Consider the following 22,650-nt stretch of genomic DNA (forward strand, 5'->3'; position numbering starts at 1 on the left):
ACGGATGAGCAATGGCTGATGGCAGCATGGGATAAGTGCTGGTTCTTGGAGCCTTGGGGGGCAGGATTCAAAGCCACTGGAAAGGCTAGAAGTTATTAAGAGTAAGAACAGGTTATTTCTATTGGACTAATCACATAAGATGACAAACTGGCAAAGTAATTAATTATTCACACATTGCAGACTGTAGTATGATACCACATTTTTCTTTATCTTTTCATAATACTCAGGTTAATTTACTATAACGCAGCGCTTATTAAACATACAAAAATAAGTTCACATTCCTCACGTCGACTAAGGCCGATTGAACAAGCAACATATTGCGGGCGGTAAATGCTGAAGCTATCAGCTGTTTCATAAGCGGAAGTGCACGGTATTTTCGCTTACTACAAAACAATGAACCCCAGCACATCAATCGACTTTACATGAAAAATGAGAAAGCCGGCAAAAAAAATTAAAAAGAAAACGGAGCACAGAAAAGCCACGGTGAAGCGAGCAAATTGTACCTGCTAGTATTTACTCTGTTCTGAACACACTTTTCTGGAGCCGCATAGTAAGAACAATCGTACAAGCAACAAAGCGAATTGAGCGAGTTGGTAAGTTAACATTCTTGGCGTATATGTGCGGCGCGACACAGACGTGTCGTCCTTTCTTTGTGCTGCGTCTGTGTCGCGCTGCACATATACACCGAAAATTGCACAAGTGAACAACCTCTCATACCAGGCGTACGCATTTCAGCGTGTACACGAGTGTTACTCGAGGTAAATGCCACTTTAGTGTAAACAAGCCGAACCGACCTCTGTAAACAAGACGAACGGACCTCGCATATCCTGGTCCCTTTCGGAGCCGGCCAGTCTCATCTGTCCGCACGGCACCGCGCAAAAAGCTTCGCCACATTCCGTGCGACTTGCGCAGTTTGGTGCGCTGCAACCCGTCAAACTGAAATGCAAGTGTCAAAATGATCTACTTCGTAGCGCTCCACCAAAGTCATTAACTTAATATCCTCGAATACCGTACCTGCAACCCAGAGCCGATCGTTGCTACGTACGCTCGACGGTCCGCTTATTGCAATTTCAATGGCACTGACAGAAACGAGTCGGCGTCGTTTCCGTAAAGTTGGCTTCGGAGCGCGCAGTTGATCATTTGACGTCATTTTGCAACCCGTGATCGCGCTCGGCGAATAGCGGTGCGAGCTGCGCCAGAAAAGTTATGCGCAACTCTGCTCCCTGCGGGAGCATATACAGGAACACTAATAGCTATCGTCCTATAGCGCTACGAGCGGCCTTTTAAAGCTTTTTGAGAAAATGATCAATCGCCGTCTCATACACTTCGTAGAGTCGAGCAAAATGCTTGACCCATTTCAATGTGGCTTTAGGGAAGGGCGATCTACAACCGACCATTTCGTGCGCTTCGAAGCAAACATTCGCGACGCCTTCATGCATAAACAATCCTTCTTATCTGCGTTTCTTGACATGGAAAAGGCGTACGATACAACTTGGCGGTACGGAATGCTACGCGACCTGTCGGCGCTGGGCATCCGCGGCAATATGTTAAACATTATAGAAAGCTACCTACACACCGTGTATTTCGCGAAAAATAGGTAATGCACTGTCTCGTTCATTCATACAAGAAACTGGGTTACCCCAGGGTGGCGTACTCAGTTGCACGCTCTTTCTCGTTAAGATGAACTCGCTTCTTACATCATTACCACCAGCTATTTTTATTCCGTCTACGTAGACGACATACATATAGGTTTCAAATCCCGCAACCTTACAGTGTGTCAGAGACAAGTACAACAGTGCTTGAACAGAGTGCCTAAGTGGGCAGACGAAAATGGGTTTAAAGTGAACCCTAACAAAAGTTCTTGTGTTCTTTTCACCAAGAAGAAAGGGCTTGCTGCAGATCCTACTGTCGAAATATATAGGCAACAAATACCTGTGAACGAAGAACACAAATTTGTAGGTGTTATACTTGACTTCGGGCCTACTTACATTCCACACATGAAATATCCTAAACCGAAATGTCTCAAAACAATGAACTTATCTTAAATCCTATCCGACACAAGATGGGGTATTGACAGAAAGTGTTTATTGAATCTTCACAGGAGCTTAATTCGATAAAGATTGCGCTATAATGCCGTGGCATATCACTCTGCCGCCCCGAGCGCGCTAAAGATTCTAGATACCGTCCACCGTCTGGGCATCCGCCTGGCCACTAGAGCATTTAGAACAAGCCCTCTCGAAAGTCTATACTCAGTCACATGAGTGGTCCCTCTATTTTCAGAGAACAGGTGTCAGCTTCACCTATCTTCTCAAAGTGCACTCTAATCAGGAACATCCGTGTTCCACAACCGTTAACGACTTGACGTGTGCAACCCTTTTTCGTAATAGGCCCTCTATGAGACAACCTTTCTCACTTCGTGTGAGATAACTTACTTGAGGAATGGATGTCCAAATTCTTCAACATCGCCTAATGCCTCCAGCTAAGCTATTAGTGCACTGGGAGTGGCAGGTGATAGAAATTGATGTACCCTTTGTAAAGGTCACGAAGCACACTCCTGACCTCGAAATCTCTATGCATTTCCGTGATCTTCACTCGAAATATTCCTGCCCCGAATTCGACACAGACGCGTCAAAATCACATGCTGGCATATCTTACGCTGCGGTTGGTCCCTCTTGTTCTAAATCTGATATATTGAACCACATAACAAGTATCTTCACTGCAGAAGCCTATGCAGCACTGTCTGCAGTAAAACATAAAGAAATTAAAACTTGACAGAGCAATATTATTCAGACTCGTGAAGTCTTGTAAAAGCATCTTGTTTACAAGAGCATACAAATCCTGTTTTTATTGAACTTCACTCAATGTTGTATACAACATTTATCTCGTAGACACGCATGTAGTGATATGCTGGGTTCCTGGCCATAGAGGAATCGAAGGCAGCGTGCTTTACGACTAAATCGCTAAATCAATAGCATCCCAAAGTATTCGTTCTGCTGCTGTCCCCGCCATAGACGTGAAGCCTTTCCTACGAAACAAACTGCAAAGCCACTGGCAACGCTTGTGGGATGCTGAAACAAGCAATAGGCTTCACGTGATTAAGCCGAAGTTAGGTTTCTGGTACCTAGCTACGAAAACACGAACAGATGTCCTATTCACTAGACTCGTAATAGGACACACATTTGGCACTCATAACTTTCTTTCTACAGGTAAAGAGCCTCCAGCCTGTGGTAGATGTGGTGACAGGCTGACCGTCCTCCACATCTTCCTGGTATGTCGGGAAGCCGAAAGTGACAAGAAGAAACATTTTCCTCATGCACACCGGTATTGTGTCCCACTTCATCCGGCTATGTTTCTTGATGAAGAACCGTTTATTCAGACCAAAGCAGTCCTCGCCTTCTTGAATGATGTTGTGCTACATTTGATAAGCCCAATAAATTCGTAGCGCATTCTCTTTCCAGAGGATGCCGCTATGATACTTGTTTTGTATAGCACATGCCTCTAGGCCCTTGTGTTTCAAGGGCTCTGGTGAGACAGTAGTGCTCTAGCCAATTTTAACATCTCACATATTTTGTATATTGCGTCATTCTTTCGCAATGCATATTAACGCTCATAGTACATGTCATTAGTCATTGCCATAAACTTATTACACAGAAATTTTATGGAATTTACTGCAATTGGTTTAGGGCTCTTTAAAGCTACGTCACATCAACTTCACAGCACTCATCAGACCACTGCGAACTCATTAACACTAGCATGGCGCTCTTTGGCCATACTTAGCCCTTGCCCATTAAACATCACACATGCGTTCATTCATTCACCTCGGACTGCGCGACTAAGCATATGTGTCGACTCCTCGAGCGCGCAGCTAGTAACTTCTCACGTCGGCACCTCGGACTGCGCGACTAAGCACATCAAGTGTCGACTCCTCGAGCCCGCGACTAAGCATTTCGCGCTTCGACACCTCGGAATGCGCGTCTAAGCATATCGAGTGTCGACTGCTCGAGCCCGCGACTAGTCATTTCGCGCATAGGCACCTCGGCACCTCGGACTGCACGGCTAGGTACTTCGTGCTTCGACGCCTCGGACTGCGCGACTAAGCACATCAAGTGTCTACACCTGGAGCCCGCGACTAGGCATTTCGCACATCGGCACCTCGGCACCTCGGACTGTTAGGCTAGGTACTTCGCGCTTCGACACCTCGGAGTGTGCGACTCAAGCCCGCGACTAGGCATTTCGCGCATCGAGACCTCAGACTGCGTGGTGTTAAGAACGGCCCGCTGACGTGCAAGTTTTGCCAACCAGTTCCGACCGCGCGAGTAATCTTTCCTGGAGCGTCGCCGCAAACCTCTAGCCACGGCGTGACGAAGTCGACTGTGTGTCGCGAACAATACGCGCGTCCTCCACTCTCCGCCGCTGGAGCCGAGTTCGACGAGGCAGGCTTTGTGCCTGCACTCGCCACCGCCGCCCTGGTCTGCCGTGAGTGGGCAAGCGCCGTGGGAACTTCGACGAAGGCCCCTTCCCACGCACCGTTCTTGCAGTAAGCGCCGAGTTCAACGAAGTCCGTGTGACGTCGGTTCCGGACCATGAACCTGTGTGTGTGTGTGTGTGTGTGTGTGTGTGTGTGTGTGTTTAAGTAATCCCGCGGAGAGGTGGCTTGTTTACGAAAACTGGACGAACGTTTCCGTCACCTTGGAATCGAGGGGGGGGACCGAGTGTTTATAAACCGCTGTTGTGCGGATGCTTAGTACACTCTCTCAAGCAGTCATGTTAGACTGACGTACTTTCTCTCGCAGTCATGCTAGACTGATCAACTGCATATAAATACTGTAAATAAACCCATATTCGTCGTTCTCCATGAGAAGCAGTCCTTCCCTTTATCAATGTCCTCACCGTGGATAAGTTAGACAACGGCATGGGCCAGCTACCTTCTAATTCATGCCGGACTCCAATCTTGACAACGGGCTACGAGCGATGGGATTGAGCCCCAATCCTAACAACTGGCTGACAGCGGTGAGATGAACTTTGCGACGTGGTGCTGTGTCTGCGGTGAGTGCTTGGTTCTTGCTTTGACTCTCTAGGCTTCATTTTGTGGTTGTTCTGTTTAGAACAGTAGGGAAGCTAGATTGTTGAGTGTTAGCTAGGTTGTGTTTTCCTACCTAAATTTAGTGAGCAGGACCAAGGCAGTAAAACAGCAATCATGGAGTTAAGGACACTGCTGAGAGACGAGTTGTTGATTGTTGGTGAGAAACTGGGCCTAGATGTACGCAAGGAAATGCTAAAATAGGAATTATTGGAGCTAATTTCCGAACAGGCCAGTGAGGAAGAAATTGAAATGGGGTTTGAACTTCTGAAAAAGAGAGAAGAACGAGAGAGAAAAAAACAAGAGAGAGAGGAACGCGATAAAGATTGAGAGTTAAGAAAAATGCAACTTGAACTTGAAAGCAAACGTTTGGAGTTGTCTCCCGGAAGTGAAGGGGCTCTGGGACGATCAAGTGAGGCAGAATCATACCGCATGGACAGGCCATTAAAGCCATTTCAGGTCAGGACCGACATAGGCTTGTTCCTATGCGATTTTGAAAGGACTTGCGAGAAGATGAACTTTGGTCCGAGTACATGGCCACAGCGGTTGCTGTCTATGTTGCCGTGTGAGTCGGCGGAAGTAATCGCCAGGCCCAGTGCACAAGATGCATATGATTATGCAAAAGTTAAGACTAGTCTCCTGAAGAAATACCGCCTTTCAGCCGAAGCTTTTCGGCAAAAGTTTAGGAGCAGAGGCAAGAAAGATAGCGAGGGGTATCCGGAGTTTGCATACAGCTTAAAGGCCAACCTAGTCGAGTGGCTGAAAAGCGCGGAAGCATACGACAGCAGAGACATTATCATTGAATGCATTTGTCTAGAGCAGTTTTACAGAAACATCCCCCAAGCTGTAAAACTGGGGGTGCAAGGCAGAGGGAATGTAAACGCTGTGGAAAGGGTCGCTGAATTAGCCGAAGAGTATGCAACGCGTAGAAAGTTGAACGCCGAGAACGGAAACTGGGACGCTCGAAATTGACCACGGAAACCATTTCCGTTCAAAAAGGATTCGCAGAATAGACGATCGGAGCCTGTAGACAGGGAGGAAAAGCCCGCAGAAAAGAGCGAAGAAAATGTTAACGGGGAAACTGCACAAAAGGAACAGAAAAGAAAATTCGAATCTTTTAGGCTGATCCGCTGTTATAAATGCCCCAAACTGGGGCATACATCTGTAACCTGCGCGAAGCCTAGCGTAGTTTTCTCCTCCGTGGATGAAAAATACAAGAATATTGAACATTTAAGCCCATATCTTCACGACCTGCACGTTAATGGTAAACCATACCGGGTGCTGCGAGACAGTCCCGCCACGATGGACATTGTCAATCCGTCTTGCGTGACGGTAGATGACTTCTCCGGAGATGTAGCCCGGATCAAACAGGTTGAAGATGAACACAGCGTGTGTCTGCCCATGGCGAAAGTCAAAATCAGTGGACCATTCGGGGAGCTAGAGACTGAGGCTGCAGTTTCCAAATTTTTGTCACTGTAGTACCCTTAAATTTTTTCGAATCGTTCTAATCAGTTACTGCGTGAAAACGATATTAAACTGGGAGAGGGCATAGTACAGGCATTGACCCGCGGCCAGGCTCGTAAAATTGCGTCGCTTTCAGTTGAAAATGCACAAGCTGCTCCAGCTGAAGCAGAAAAAGTGATGACTTCGATACCCGAATCCGAGCTAGGCTCGAGGGACGAAAAAACAGTTGAGGAGAGCCTGCCAGCTGACCAGCTCAATGAGAGCGTAGCACTAGAGTGTAAAGTTCAAGCCTGCAGGAAGAGCAAGCTGACGCAATCGCAAGCGAGACAGGGTCGTTATTATCACCGGCCTCAAAGAACCTTGATCAGCTCTTACGTGTGCATAGAGAGTCACTGGTAGCCGAACAAAAGAATGATGAGAGCTTAGCTAAAGCTCATCACACACCTAAAGAAGGCATTGCTAGGCGCAAAGTGACGATACTTGAAAGAGGAGGATTGTTGTATCGGCACTACAGAGATCGAAAGGGTAGGATTTTAGATCAGTTAGTCGCACCTACTAAGTACAGGGAGGACCTTTTGAGTCACTGTCACGGAAATGGGTGGTCCGGCCACCTCGGCATAAACAAATCAATGGAAAGATTGTTTATGCAATACTACTGGCCTGACTGTTTCAAAAACGTAGGAAACTTTCTAAGATCATGCGGCGCCTGCCAGCGCTCGGTTAAACCAGGAGACACATGGAAGGCTCCACTAAAGGTAGTGCCCTTAATGACAGAATCTTTCAGATGACTTGTGATAGACACGGTAGGGCCTCTGCCAAAAACAAGATTGGGTTACAGGTACTTGTTTACCATGCTGTGTCTGGCTACAAAGTTTCCAGAAGCAATCCCTCTGAAAGAACTCAACTCCACCGAAGTAGTAGACGCGCTTTTGACAGTCTTTGCATGAGTTGGGTTTCCAGCCTAAATTCAGGCTGATCAAGGGTCAGTATTCACCAACGCAGTGACTTCCACATTCTTGAAAAAGTGCGGGGTAAAGTTAATACACAGTTCCGTCTGTCACCCTCAGTCAAACAGTGTAGAGAGGTGGCATTGAGTGCTTAAGCGAGTTTTGCGTGCGCTCTGTTACGAGCACAAAAAGGACTGGGAGAACTGTCTGCCGGCAACTTTGCTTTGCGAACGGTTCCACATGAAGCGACAGGGTTCTCGCCAGCAGAACTGGTGTATTTGATGACACTCCGTTCTCCACTGAGAACGTTAAGAGAGATGTGGGAAGGAAGCGGAGAGAGTCCAACAGTAGTTGAATACGTGCTAAATTTGCTGGGACGGCTAAGTGCAACCCCTGAACTAGTCGAAAAGAACATGGGAATAGCTCAAAAGAACGCCGAATTCTGTTACGACGAAAATGCGAGGCTTCGTACGTTTAACGCCGGAGACCAGGTAATGATCCTCAATCCTTCAAGAAAAGACAAGCTTGAACTTCACTAGGACGGGCCCGTTAAAGTGTTGCACAAACTTTCAGATACCAACTATGCTCTGAAAATGCCCTGTCGCAGGAAGGAGATGAGGATATATCACTGCAATTCGGTGCAGCCGTATATAGAGTGGAGCGGAGTCGTTAACTATACCATCAAAGAGCAGGATGGCACAAGTAGCAAGTTTAAGGAGTATAGGGCGACCTCCAACTCTGAAATCGGCCTAGAAGAAGTAAAACATTCGGTAAGCTCGCACACTCAAAGACCCGAGCAGCTAGATGAGGTAAAAGAGGTGTTAAGGGAATATCTCGACAGATTCAGTGATCGGCCGGGTAGAACCGAACTATTAACGCATGAAATAGAGCTGACATCAACCGAACTTGTTAGATCAAAGCCTTACGGGGTGTCTCCAAGACAGAGAGAAATTATGGAGGCAGACATACAGCGCATGCTAGAGTTGGGAGTTATTGAGCCCGCTGAGAGTGACTACACGTCGCCGCTAATACTCACAGAAACCCCCTAACAAGGACCCTCGTCCGTGTGTTGACTACAGGAACTTATATGCCATCACTAGGGATCGGCTGTACCCGATACCCAACATTAAGGAACGAATTCAAAGAGTTAGCGCTGCTAAATACATTTCAGCTGTATATCTCGTGCCGGGGTACTAGCAAGTTCCCCTTTCAGAAAGTGCCAGCCACTATGCCGTATTCATCTCACCTGTAGGCACTTTTTGCCCCCTCTCATTTAGCTTCGGGCTGGAGAAAGCGCCGTTTAGCTTCTCTAAGTTAATGGATATTGTTATAGAAGACTTGCAGGAGTTCGCCTTGCCATATCTTGATGATGTAGCAATTTTTTCGGACAACTGGGAACAACACGTATCGCACCTCAAACGAGTGTTCTCATGGTTGAGGGAAGCCGGCTTAACGATTAGAGCGGAAAAGTGTAGATTTGGTTGTTCGCAAGCTACTTATCTGGGCAATGTTGTCGGTCATGGCACGAGACGGCCGGCCGAGCTGAAAATAGCCACGATTGGAGAATTTTCTCAGCCGCACACGAAAACAGACCTTCGTTCATTTTTGGGACTTGTGGGGTAATATCAATGGTACATTCCGAATTACTCGAAAATGGCAAGACCATTAACGGACGCCCTCTGAAAGGGAGCACCGAGTAGCGTACACTGGGATAAGGACAAAGAGAACGCTTTCCAAATTTTGAAAACGCTATTGGTTTCTCGTCCTGTGCGTCGCGCGCCAGACTGCACAAAAGAATTCATAGTTCAATGCGACGCAAGGGACAAAGGTATGGGCGTGGTACTTAGTCAGGTCGGCGACGATAACGAGGAGCATCGTATCCTCTATGCCAGCCGTAAACTAAATGCAAGAGAGGAAGCCTAAAGCGCGTCAGAGAAAGAATGCGCTTGTTTAGTTTGGGCCACCCAGAAGTTGTGTTACTTGTACGCAGCGAAGTTCATCTTCGAGACCGACTACTGTCCTTTGACGTGGCTCAATGAAATGTCACACAAAAATGGCCGCTTGCTCCGATGGAGTCTCACTCTCCAAGAGTACAACTTCTCCCTTAGATATAAAAAGGGAAAGTTGCATAGCAATGCGGATGGTTTGAGCAGGCTAATTTGAATTCTGCATTTAGGGGTCCCGCCTCAATTTTATGGTTATTTTTGTACTCAGTGTTAACACTAGTGTTACTAGTGTTAATTTTGTTAAGCCAAGAAGATCCCCTCTCATTTAGCAGGATTCCCTCCATGATTGCTGAATTTGTCAGCACGAAATTGCTTCAAAATTTGGCATAGCGAAACGCTACATTTTTTGTTTCTGCACTTATGTTTTCTTTGAAGCCTAGCGGGTCTAAAGTGAGAGCCAAGGTACGTCATCTCGGCGCAAAGCCGTGCTGTGGGGTTCGTTTTGCAATTGCCTGTACTTGCTGGATGTTTTGGGGCGGTGACATCATTACACAAGTGGTCGCTCCGAGCCAAGGCATCACCCCCTGGCCACCAGCCGTTCTCTTCCTGCCCAGTGGTTGTCAGCGCTGGACAGTTGAGACTTTCCGGGCCATGGAGGCGCTGTTAAGAACGGCCCGCTGACGTGCAAGTTTTGCCAACCAGTTGCGACCGCGGGCGTCATCTCATACTGGAGCGTCGCCGCAAACCTCTAGCCACGGCGTGACTAAGTCGACTGTGTGTCGAGAACAATGCGCGCGTCCTCCACTCGCCGTCGCTGGAGCCGAGTTCGACGAAGCAGGCTTTGTGCCTGCACTCGCCTCCGGCGCCCTGGTCTGCCGCGAGCAGGGAAGCGCCGCGGGAAAGTCGACGAAGGCCCCTTCCCACGCACCGTTCTTGCAGTAAGCCCTGAGTTCTACGAAGTCCATGTGACGTCGGTTCCGGACCATGAACCTGTGTGTTTGTATGTGCGTGTAAGTCGTCTCGTGGAGAGGCGGCCCGATAACTGGACGAACGTTTCCGTCGCCTTGGAATCGAGGGGTGGACCGAGTGTTTATAAACCGCTGTTGTGCGGATGCTCAGTACACTTTCTCAAGCAGTCATGTTAGACTGACGTACTTTCTCTCGCAGTCATGCTAGACTGATGAACTGCATGTAAATACTGTAAATAAACCCATATTCCTCGTTCTCGATGAGAAGGAGTCCTTCTCTTCATCAACGTCCTCGGCGTGGATAAGTTGACGACGGCATGGGCCGGCTACCTTCTAATTCATGCCGGACTCCAATCTTGACAACGGGTTACGAGGGATGGGATTGAGCCCCCAATCCTAGCAGTGGCAAGGTCCTTCGCGCGTCGACTGCCAGCGAGACAGAAAATTGTCTCGTGTGCACGAAATCAAAACGCAGAGACCAAAAAAGTCACCTGTAAGCAAAGTCAGCAAAAATTACAATCCTGGTGCATTTTGAGAGATGTAAACTGCTCCAAAAACATTGAGACGTCTTCTCTAAAGTGTTTTGCGCATTTGGCATTGTCTGTGGAAACGGTAGCATGGGAATGCCTGGACCAATTTTGTTTCTGTTTGTTTTTATGTATTCCCTGAAGTGTGTTTCAGGGTATTACGCTCTTCAGTTTCTTGCTGAGGGATTAGTTTTCTGGATGCTAATTTGTGAATGACAAGTTCTGCTTTAATTATTGAAGGTGAACATGATGTTCTGTGTAAAAAAATAATAAAGCGGTTAAAAAAGTTTCGGAACTGTTGTACCCTGTAGTGCTCTTTTGAGCAAAGATTAAAACTACAGGCAGCTCCCCGGCACGTTTCGTTACAGTGCCAGGTTTTCCACAAGCGGAACACATGTAACATTTCGTAACTTGAAAACTAGGCAATGCATCGTAATGAAACTGCATATTTCTTTATTTATGACACTTTTGTGTGTAGCTGCCAGATTTCGTTGCTGTAGGTCAAAGAACAAAAAAATGTTAGTTCTGATCCCGCCTTCCCCCTTAAAAGCTGTTGAATTTGTCTCTGCCAAAGCAGTGATACGACGGTGGGCACTGAAAAGTACACTTCCACGTTATTGCGGCTTTTATGCAATGCAGGCTAACTTTGTGGAGCACAACCTGGCCAATTTTGTGCTGGAGCTGTGCCTGCTGGACTACCGCATGGCATGGGTGCCACCCTCGAAGCAGGCTGCTGCGGCCCTCTGCCTCTCACTGCGATTGTTCGACAAGGAGGGCGAGAACAGGTGCGACATGTGACAGATTTACTTATGCGGGTTTCCGCAGAACTATTACGCCAAACTGTTGCCTTTGCTTGGACTTGACAAATTCGGCTTCGCCCTGCCATCTGCTAGGCGCCTGGTTAGATCAGAAGGTAGAGCGGCTGGTCCGGAAAGGAGGTGGTCCCGGGTTCGAGTCCCGGACCAGGACGCATTTTTCTTCAACTGCAAGGCTTTTCTTTCGAGGAACCGTATGGGTTTTCTTTGTAGCATTTGCTACGGACGGGTGGATGTCTGATTTTCCCTTGATCAATGCTGAAGTACAGTGGTGTACGGCACATGCATGTGAACGCTGCCTATACTGGTGCAAGTGTTAGTCGAGCCTCGATATAAACACGTGGATATAACAAGTTATCAGGTATGTATTAGCTAAATATAAAATTTGTTGGCCATGCTTCATAATATTGAGGTGTTCTACTGCTATAACAAAAAAAATGCGTGGTATCCAACTCCACTAGTTATAGCGAAGCAAATATATATTCTAGCAAAAACGGGGTGACGAAACAGCGCTTATTAGGCCTGGTAGCCTAACTAGTGCGGCTGACGGAGCGGTTGGTGACAAGCCAGCTACTCCGCCCTCGCACTTGTACACCTTGTGTGGACTGTGAGATCACACCTTGGCTGGACTGACAGCCGCAATAGCATAGTACGAATCCACGTCTAAAGTCCACGTCTCTCCATGTATAAAAGTTTTGTTTCATTAAAACTTCTTTCTAGGTGAGCTGGTGCATACTTAATTTGAAAGTTATAACAGCACTAATACATGCATCCACAAAGGAAAGCGCTTGTGTCTCGTCCTTGTTCCTTTGTGGGTGGATGTGTTTGCGGTTTATAATTTTTAAATATAAATGGTTTGCTGGCAGCAAGAATGTTGCAATAGCACCTTGAAATTGCATACTGGATGCGCATACTTGTTTTGATAATGGTTTGGCGGGTTGGCCCACGCTTCTCAAGCCTACCTTCCGATACTGCGTGGTAACGTCGATCGCACGGTTGCATATTTGTGGCAATGGAGGGCATTAATGTGTACTGAATTTTTGTGCACATTCCACACACCGAAAATTCTGAGAATCTAGCAGAATTTAGCAATCGTGCTTGCTACATTCTGAGAATGTAGCAGGCACGAGAAACCAACCTTGGTGGGTCCCACCACGCTTGGTGGCTGGCTTTGGTATTGCGCTGCTAAGCATGAGGTCGCTGATCGAATTCTGGCCATGGTGCCGCATATTGATGGGGGCAAAATGCAAAAACACCCGTGAGATTTAAGTGCGTGTTAAACAACCCCAGGTGGTCAGAATTATTCCCGAGTCCCCACTATGGCTATTCGGATATTGGATATTTGGATCTTGGTTTTGTCGCGTAATACCCTATAACTTAATTTTTTGTGGCTTCAGGGCCACGTGCCTGCACTGACGGGAAGCCACACTTCAAGGCAAAATTGAAGGGCACTAATCCCTTTTTCATGGCCGCCCATTCTCCTTCAGTTCTCAAACTGCCATTGTGTGTTTTGCTGGGTTACCCGTTGGTGAATAGAGCACAGAGCTTTCCATTCGGACCATGTAGCTGGTGCAGAGAAGCTGAGAGAAGGCTCGTTCTTGAGTGTCTCAAATGTTTATTTTGGAAGACGACTTGAATCGGTGCCAATGTTGACTTCGACGTCTACTCACTGGCCTACCACGACATGCTTGAAGATATAGTGACCGTCTTTCAGCGATTCCTGCAGACTTCCGTGCAAGGTGGGCACAGTGGAAGAGTGGTGCTTTTCGCTATACCATCAGAGTGGTTTCGGACCACTGTTCTTACTGAAGGATAAAAGATGACTGAGTTGCGCTGTGTGAATAACTGCTGCTTTTGTCCTGTTTCAAAGTACACTTAAACCTTTATATGAAAACCTCAGTATAAAGAAGTTCTTCATATAACGAAGTATCTTAGGTTCTATGACTTGTTCATGAAATGCCATGAATTTTGAACCTCATTACAATAAAATATGTGTGTCATTATTATCAGCCTATTTTTTTAGTGCACTGCAGGATGAAGGCATCGGCCAGCAATTTCCAACTATCCCTGTGTACCTATGAAAGTCATATAGGGAGGTTTATTGTACTCCACAAATTTCTAAGTTGTCCAATAGATGACATGGATGCAGTTCATTATAGAATATCGCTATCTGAAGCGAGCCTGTTTTCTTGGTTGACTGAAGTCAAGTGTTGCCATGATTCTATTTTCATTTCATTTCAGTAAAGTGAACCTTTTTTGCCTCATCCTTTGTCTTTTCTGCTGCTGCAACTGTCTTGCACGCCGCATTATGGGGTGGTTCAGAATGTGCATATACATGGCAGAGGTGTGACAAAGAGGAAAGACGATGTGAGAAACTCATTTGCATCGTTCCATCGCATGCGCACAGTGCCCTCTGGAGCTCCGTGGGCGTAATCACGATACCCTCTTAAAGGCTGTAATTATCTATGACCCCCTGCAAAAGCATAGAAACTGCAGTGCTTGCCTTTCTACTAATATGCAAGCCTCCAGAGGGGAGGCGGAGAGAATGGTAGAGAGGAGGTAGAGAGAGCAGACAGAAAATGGGTAGAAACGACAAGGTAGCTGTGAAATCAGGCTGTCTACCAACCGGGAAAACCGAGAATTCTCATGAATAGTACGGAAATACTCAGGGAAAACTCGGAGAATGCGTGCTTCTATCAGGGAAAACTAGCTGTAAGTTTTTTTAAAGGGAACGAAAGTCGCGCTAATGCTGACTGGAGTAAAAGAGAGGAGTCTTTACGAATTGTCTTCAAAAGGCATTGAGGGAAAACCTGGTAAACTCAAGGAATTTGGAAATCTCAACTTGGTAGACACCCTAGGAATCCTCACAGATATTTCCCAATATATCATGTATACCTTCTGTACTCCTTGTGTAGAAGTGTGTTCATATGAGATTTCATTATACAGTGCAGTCCTCCCATAGCGATAGTCAAACCTCGTTAATATGCAGTCGGCCGGGAACGATGTTTAGGTAAGCACTAAATGATGCACGAATTGACCACCAATGCCAGTTTAGAAGCTACTTACCGACCGGAAAAGAACTATGTCACGATGCCCTCAAACACACACTCAGACGGGCTTTATTTGCGGGTAGGCAGCGAAAAATATTGGCTACCTTCACTTGCCGCTGTAGTGGCTTTGCCATGACATCTTCAAACTCTGTAAGGCCGTGAAAGTTTGTCCATGAGCACCGCTTCCCTGCGAAAGCGTACATACCGCTCGAAGCACGCGCCGCATCAGATAATGAAGGGCCGTTGCCCACTTCCACAGCGTCGTTGTTGTCATCACTTTTGCTTGAAGATGGGCGAGGTACGATGGCAGCAACAATGTCTCTATCCGAGAACTTTGCTGATGTAACGACGTCGACCTCTCGATGACATAAACACGACATGCTGCAGCAAAGACCGTTGAACGCCACGACAACACCATTACCGCAAACACACTGGCGGAATGAAGAAAAAAATCACGCAAGAACTTCTCTGGAAGTTTAAGTATGCATAGGTATTGTGCCACTTGCTTATCTCCACGCAGCCCGGTGTCATTATCAATGTTATGAAACTTGATCCAGCCAGTAGAAACAGCACCGCGGTGACACGAACTGGTGTGGACGGCTGCGCAAGTTGCATTGATAACGCAAGCAAAGTACTGCAGGTGGAGGCGCCTGGTGCGCTGATAGCGTTACGATCATTATGAGCCGTTATCGCTCATTAGCGCCTTATCCATCTGCATCGAACTATTATGAACTGTGATCAAAAGTACACCGGCGGCGCCTGCGTATACGGCACGGATGTGCGGACTGTACCTTGAAAACGATCTGCAATGCGGACAGAGAGTGCCGTCTGCTAAAAGCTCTGCGTGCTCCGTTTCCGCCGCAGCATGCTCAAGAGACGCGCGGGTCTACATCATGAAAGCGATCTACGAAAGGTGCAGGGTGCTGCTTAGAGCTTCACAAGCGCTGTGTTTTCACCGCCTCGTTTGGGTTGAAACGACAGGCAGCGTTGAAGTTACAGTTGCTCGCTGCTGCGGGCTTTATCTTGAAAGCAGTCGTCTTACGGGACGGGTAGTCGGAGGGATATTTTGCTTGTTGGGTAGACATAAAACTGCCTATGCATTAAAAAATGTGCCTTTCCGAAGGAGTAAAAGCCTCCAGATGTTTTCCTCGCACCCGCTCGTACTCGCGCCTGCTCAGAAACTTCAGGCGAGTCCTCAAATGACCGTCTCGTTGTTTTGCGGCGTTACTACTTGGATCAGATTCAATGGCTACAGCGAATTCGCACCGCCTACTGGCAGCTTCTTCGCGTTACCGGAAACTAATCGCGAAGGCCATGCTTTTGTGCGCTGCCCCCGCAGGGGTGTCTGCATTAGCAAGGGGATTGGTGCATTGGAACACCATGCACCCAAGCACACAAGGGTTGGACCCTCCCGCATGTAGCTGGGCCTGACTTAGCCGTGTCTAGGGAAATGAGGATCCTGGGGGTTCAGCCGATGCCGGGTGCTCCGACCTTTAAGGCCCCCGGGCGGAGGCAACACACTTCTTTGGCCTCTGCTTCACATAGACGGCACCTCCAGACTGACCCACCAGGAGGAAACCGGCAGTCGCCTTTTCCTGTCTCTCTCCTCAAATCTGCTCGTCCCCTACTTTTTGACCTTTGCTGTGTTCTCTCTTCCATCTACTTCCTTTCTCCTTAGCAGCAAGGGCTAACCCTACGTGGCTATCCTACATCGGGTACACCATATTTGGTTATAGTGACAACGAACGACTTACATCGTGCAGACTTGGCTTCGCCGCCCCCCCCCCCCCAACCCCCACCCTTTGGGCTCTGTGGTGGGCGGTTGGAGCTGTTGCCGAATTTTTCGTGTGTATTCATGGAAACTTCCCCCTTCCTGATCGCCCTCAGAAACGAGGGCTCACTGAAGACGTATTTAAGTTTTTGGCCAATTGAAGACAAAACTTTCCCCGCTTTCACGTAATCCATTCTGATAAAGCTGAAAAGACAATGATCTCGCCCTTCGTCTCCAAATCTGGCGAGAGTTTTCGGTCCCGGTTACGAAGCATCGAAAATGGCAAGCGGTGATCTACTTCTAGAGGTCTGGCATCAGAAACATGAAAAACTGTCCAATCTTGTATCTTTTGGGGGTGTTCCAGTAACAGTGACCCCACACCATACCATGAACACTACCCGCGGCATTATCTCCGATGCTCATCTATTAGAATTATCTGAAGCCGAACTTGTAGAGGGTTGGAATGATCAGAATATGATCAATGTCAAAAGAATTAAAAGGAGGTGTGGCTGGATAGGAATCCACACCAAATACCTAATACTTACATTTGGCTCAAGCAACCTGCCCGACACTATCGAGACAGGGCACGCGAAAATCCGAGTCAGACTGTACATCCCAAATTGCCTACGATGCTCTACGTGCCAGCGATTCGGCAGCAGTTCACATAATTCCCGAGGCCGTCAGACTTGTGCAAAATGCAGTGGTAACGAACACCTCTCCGAATAATGTCAACTCTCTCCACTGTGTGAACTGTAATGGAGGACACGCCGCGTACTCGTAATCCTGTCCATCATGGAAGAAAAAGATGGTAGCAGACAAAGTAAAGGAGAAGATATCATTGAAGGATGCATGCGGGTGGGTTTCATACCTGCCCAAGCACAGCTTTGCCGATGTGGCGCGTCAGGAGACAGTGCCACAACGGCCCCCGGCGGCTGTCCGACCCACACGCAGTGAGGCAGCAGTGACGCCATCCGCCCTCCCGGCGGTGCAAGCTAGCGTTACTCCGCCGCCCCAGCAGAAGGGACCATCGACCTCAGGGCCGGCGACCTTAAAGGTCTCGTCTACCGAGACGAAGCCTTCATGTCAAACACAGCGTGTATCCAACGCTTCGCAAGAGGCGATGGACACAACAACCGGCCAGGCGGTGCCACCAAGCGCCTAAGGAGCGGTGAGATTCTCGCGATCGCTCAAAAAAAAAAAAGAGAAACCTCGCGTCACTGTGCCTGGAAAGGGCCTGTGAGCTAATCTTGGTCTCTTAAACAGGCTGCACCAAACACGTTCAGCATAATGAAAATACAAATACTACAATGGAATGTCAGAGGACTTCATAACCTCGACGACATTATAGTACTACTACACAAACATAATCCAAAGCCGCTGTGTGTTGTAAGAAGTGGCAGTCGTAGTCGTAGGGATGAACTTGACTCTTCTTCGGGACTTAGGAGAGCAGGATTTATTTATATTATTTGCAGTTTAAACAAGACATACATCGACTGTCTAGCGTGGCTCCCAAATGGCGCTCGCAAGACAAAGCTTACAGCAAACGAGCACACAGCTCACGAGTACATTTCGAGCACAGAGCACGACGACGAGCACACACTAGCAGCCGACAATCGCTGCTTATAAACACTCCGCTCGAAGTCATAGTTCAACGTCATTGAAGATGACCCGCCCTTTTGGAGGAGGAGGGCTCACATACACGTACGCACACACACACACACTCACACACACAGGTGCAATGGTCCGGAGCCGACGTCAGAGGGGCTTCGTAGAGCTCTTAGCCGTCGCGGGTAGTGCATCCGGGTAGCACATTGTCTTGCGTCTTGGTCGGCGCGTGGGGAGGAGCCCACGACGACGTTCCCGCGGCAACTCCCCCACCCGTAGCAGATCAGGTCCGCGTTGGGGAGTTGGGTAACAATAGTTGGCCCGCCGAATTCATTCGGTGCTTCTACATTCCAGAGCTGCCTTTCTCCTTGGTCGCCTCGTGTGTCGGCAGACTGTGACGACTCCTGGGGCCCCCGTAACGCAAAGCACCCTATTGCCAAGGCGGCGCATGGTCGGTTAGCGTCGTCGTCCTCGCTTGTTCTCCGAAGGGCGCCGCCACCCCGGATTGATTGACGCACCTGCAGCGGGCTGAAATAGCTGCAGGCCGATTCTAACAGTGTTCAGGATACACATCTGAAACATACGGACACAAATTTTCTTCGCAGTTACCGTATCTTCCGAAAAGACCGGGACGAGGCTAACGCATTTGGTGGTGTAGCCATAGTAGCCAGCAAGTCTGTAGCTCGCCGGCTCGTTACCCTCCAGACGCCCTTAGGCAGTGTCAGTTCGGGCCATTCTTTTTAATAGTTTGGTCACTGTATATTCCATTTATATACCGCCGAACCATCGTCTCGAAAAAATTTTTATAACCTCATTGATCAGCTTCCTGAGCCTTAAATACTCGTGGGAGGTTTCAGCGTTCATAATACGATGTGGAAGATTCACGATGCGATGCGAGAAGCCGACTCGTCGAGAATTTCTTCTTTGACCTCCGGTGCGTGTCTCTTCAAAAAAATAAAAACAACATATTATAGTCCGAATCGTAATTCATACTCGTCAGTAGACCTAGCGATTGGCTCCTCTTCTATCTTTCCTGATTTAGAAAGGAGTGTAGGTAATTAAAAATCATTTCTGAAGTGATCGCTTCCCAGTAATGCTGAACTTAGTAAACCAACATGACTTCTCTTCGCACTTCCCTCGCTGGAAACTGGCTTCAGCTAACTGGGAACGCTTCACGGAATCCACCTACTTATCACAAGATTTTATATATAATTTTAGCATAGATCATGCTGTTTCATACTTTACCCCTTTTGTCACTATAGCCGCTGAATAGTTCATTCCTCAAACAAGTGCCATTTCATTCAAAAGATGGGTCCCCTGGTGGAATGACGATTGTAGAGAGGCACGGAGGAGACAAAATAAAGCTTGGGGTACGTATGCTCAGTCCACGGGAGCCTGCTGACTGCAGCACGGATGTGACGTCCATTATTGTCATGATGTACTTTTGGCAGTCATCGGATACCTCTCATTCATCGCACATCTCGTCAATTCTGCTATGTTCCCGGCACTGTGAGTGGCAGCCATGTGATGAGTGTTAAGTGTGAATTGTTTTTTTTTTCGCTTTGCCTCAAGTTATACCGATTTGTAAGCAGCTTAATTTGTGCTGTGTTTTATCATAATTATTACAAGCTTCTTCAACAGCTTTATTTTTTTCATCCGAGGACATTGTTGTTTCTTGAACATGGGTAACTCAGGGCAGGGGTAGCTGTTAGCGGCTGAATGTGGTATTGCTGCTCCGATTTTAGCTGCAAAATTTGCGCAATGTTATGTCTTTACACATTGATGCTGTCAGAACAGACTTACCACACTGATTGCTTTGTTTGTTTCACATCTGAGTGCCTTTTTGCATGTGCATTTTGTACTCCATTGAATTCTTTTTACTTATTGCGGCGCAGGAGTGCGATGCGTATGCCAGTAAGGACTAAACCCGGCTTTGCCGCTAGCACGCATCCACCTTGGTCAGTGCTGCTCCACGCTCAAATATATCATGTTGCTTCTCTTTTCCATAACATTCGAAAAAATTATACTCAAAAGTTGGCAAGAATATATAGCTTTGTACGTTTGCAAGCGGGTAAGAAAGTATTTCAAATTTCGAAAAACCTAAACTGGGAGGGCAGTTCGTCGACTTAAGTGGCACAATTGCACCGCTGTTGCATCGCTAACGCTTGCTTTTATTCACTGGCGCATTTGGTGACTTCATTGAATGGTGTATGCACTTCCATTAACCGATTCGAGATGCGTCTTCTTGAGGCAACTTTTGCAGCACTTACGTGGTGATGTCACGTGTATTCATTGGCAGCAAGATCACTACTGTATGTGCAGGCATCGTGCCGTGTGGTGTCATTTAATATACTATTATTGAGATACAGAAGTAGTATTATGGCAAAGGTAGAATTAAAAACAAAAAGAAACTGTCGACACAACGCAAAGCAGCTACGTAAGGGGGGAGGGGTTTTTTGGAAATTTTCATTTTCTGACAGAATTTAAGGAATATTTTCACTTGGAATTAGTTTCTAAAGTTGCGCTGCACACTCAACAATCGCTACAATGTTCCTGTTTTTACTCGACATCCTTTGGTCGAGAAGCAAAAGAAACTATTCAAATGAGGCTGCTGTCATCCAAGTTTTTTGTTAGCCCGGTAAATGCAGGGCATACAGTTTTCCTGCTTAAAGCATCGGTGCATTGTTGTTGCAGCAGAACAGAACAGTGGTCCTCTCCTTGCTTTTCTGCCAGCCCTGACATGCTTGGTCTTTAAAGCAGAGGCTCTTCTCAGGCTGAGGGTTACAAACGAGCCCGCCTCACTTGCGTTAATCAAACCTCGGGGCTCATATACCGTGATGAGCGATGGCAACAGTCGCGATCCAATCGCCCACCTAGTTGCCTTTCGTTGCTTTGCTGCTGGCGCTTTCGTAAGCAGGACCGCGCGTTGCTTTAAAGTGGTGGAACCAGTCACGGGAAGCCTGAAGCCGATCAATTTCCAAAAAAGCGCAATTTCGTCAGCTTTTTCTCTCAACTTTATGCCGATGCTGCAGTAACTTGAACTACGTTGATGGGAGCTTTCTCCACCTTAACGTGGTGGGCAGTCTTCACCTCTTTCCTGTCAACACTCAAACAGAGCACCATTATTTCATCACGCTGTCGAATGATTGCGCACAATGTGAATCGTACGAGGTTCAGCTCTTTAGCCAAGTCTGTGCGTTTTCACTTTGGATCTTTGTCCAACTTCCTTTAAAGAGGGGGGACACGGCAATGAAAACTATTTTACTTTTTTAACCAATTTGATGAAATTAGGGTATGTGAGTGTAATATTATTCTGATATCAGATCTGAAATCAGTTCCGATCTAGCTGCTTTAGTTCTTTACTTACAACAATTAGCATACTTTGTCATCCTCCAGCTAAGCAACTAAAATAACAGAAATAGCTCTTGATCTTGGTGTCATAATGTTCACAAAGCCTTATTTTGTGCTATGAAGCTACTGGTTCGTTGTTTACTGCAGCATAAGAAAAAAATATGCTATTGTCTCACAAATGACATTTACAAAAGCTGAATTATAGAAATAACTACAGCATGCACAGAAAAATGGATAGGTTTATAGCGCTCCTCAGTGGTACAGGACATGTATGAAAAAAAAAAAAACAATTTTACCTTCATTATCTGCGATATGATGAAAAGATGAGTGACAACTGCCTGAAAAGTAAATGCCAGGAGCTCAAAGTTTTGTTTATCAGAATCATTGCAAAGGGAAACCTTAGAGTGCCTAAAACCTGCCGGGACAGCACTCCGTTTCTATTGTGGTCACGTTTTCTTTACCAGGACGCCTACCAACGAACGAAAGTCGTCCTAATGCTGGTTCTAGTATAAGGGGAATCGTAATGAATGGACGGTTTGCAAAAATACTGTTGCGCATGTGCGAAAACGGCTGTCACGAGCACCCTCTACATGGTTAGGTACGAAAAGCAGACGAACAACCAACGCAGCTTTAGCGCGCCTTGAGACACCGCTTTGTGGTGGTCTTGATTGGGGTATTTTCCTGAAAAGGTCGGCTAGTTGTGTTGCGTATTGTGCAGAAATTCCTTCACTGGCAAACGGAGCACGAGTTTATGTCGGTTCCCATCCGAGAAGAGCTATCCAGAGAGGAAAGCCGCATGGATAAGAAACGGCCGGAGATGCCATAACAGCACACAACTTGCTCGCTCCTCACAGAGCCGGTTCTCTTTGCGCTACTTGTGGCTACTGAATTGTCATGTGCCAGCGCCGCGAGCTTATTTCGGCCTGCAAACTTTGAGAAGTCCTGAAACACAGCCGCATCTTGCCGGAATGTGGAAAGCTCATGAAGGACAAGGACGGACAGCGCTTGCGAAAGCGCAGTGCTGTCACTCAGTTGTCGCCTGACATGTCATTATAATAAATATTATAAAGTGATGTTGAAAGTGCACCTCATATGAGAATCAGCGCCCAGTACTACGCCACTAAAG

General features: G+C 47.2%; 1 protein-coding gene across 6 annotated transcripts in view; it reads left to right on the plus strand.

Annotated features, from left to right (window-relative positions):
- LOC135920377 (G2/mitotic-specific cyclin-B2-like) overlaps nt 1-22,650 on the plus strand; it is a 321,085-nt gene that overhangs the window by 245,452 nt on the left and 52,983 nt on the right. For 4 of the 6 annotated variants that reach the window (XM_065454624.1, XM_065454628.1, XM_065454627.1 and 1 more), the window contains one exon: nt 11,572-11,717. The exons of the other annotated variants lie outside the window; for them this stretch is intronic. In XM_065454624.1, coding sequence (XP_065310696.1) covers nt 11,572-11,717 — 146 coding nt within the window. The remainder of the gene's footprint in view (nt 1-11,571; nt 11,718-22,650) is intronic. 6 annotated transcript variants of the gene reach the window in all.

The sequence above is a fragment of the Dermacentor albipictus genome, unplaced genomic scaffold (assembly GCF_038994185.2).
Source record: "Dermacentor albipictus isolate Rhodes 1998 colony unplaced genomic scaffold, USDA_Dalb.pri_finalv2 scaffold_13, whole genome shotgun sequence".
Lineage (NCBI taxonomy): Eukaryota > Metazoa > Arthropoda > Arachnida > Ixodida > Ixodidae > Dermacentor > Dermacentor albipictus.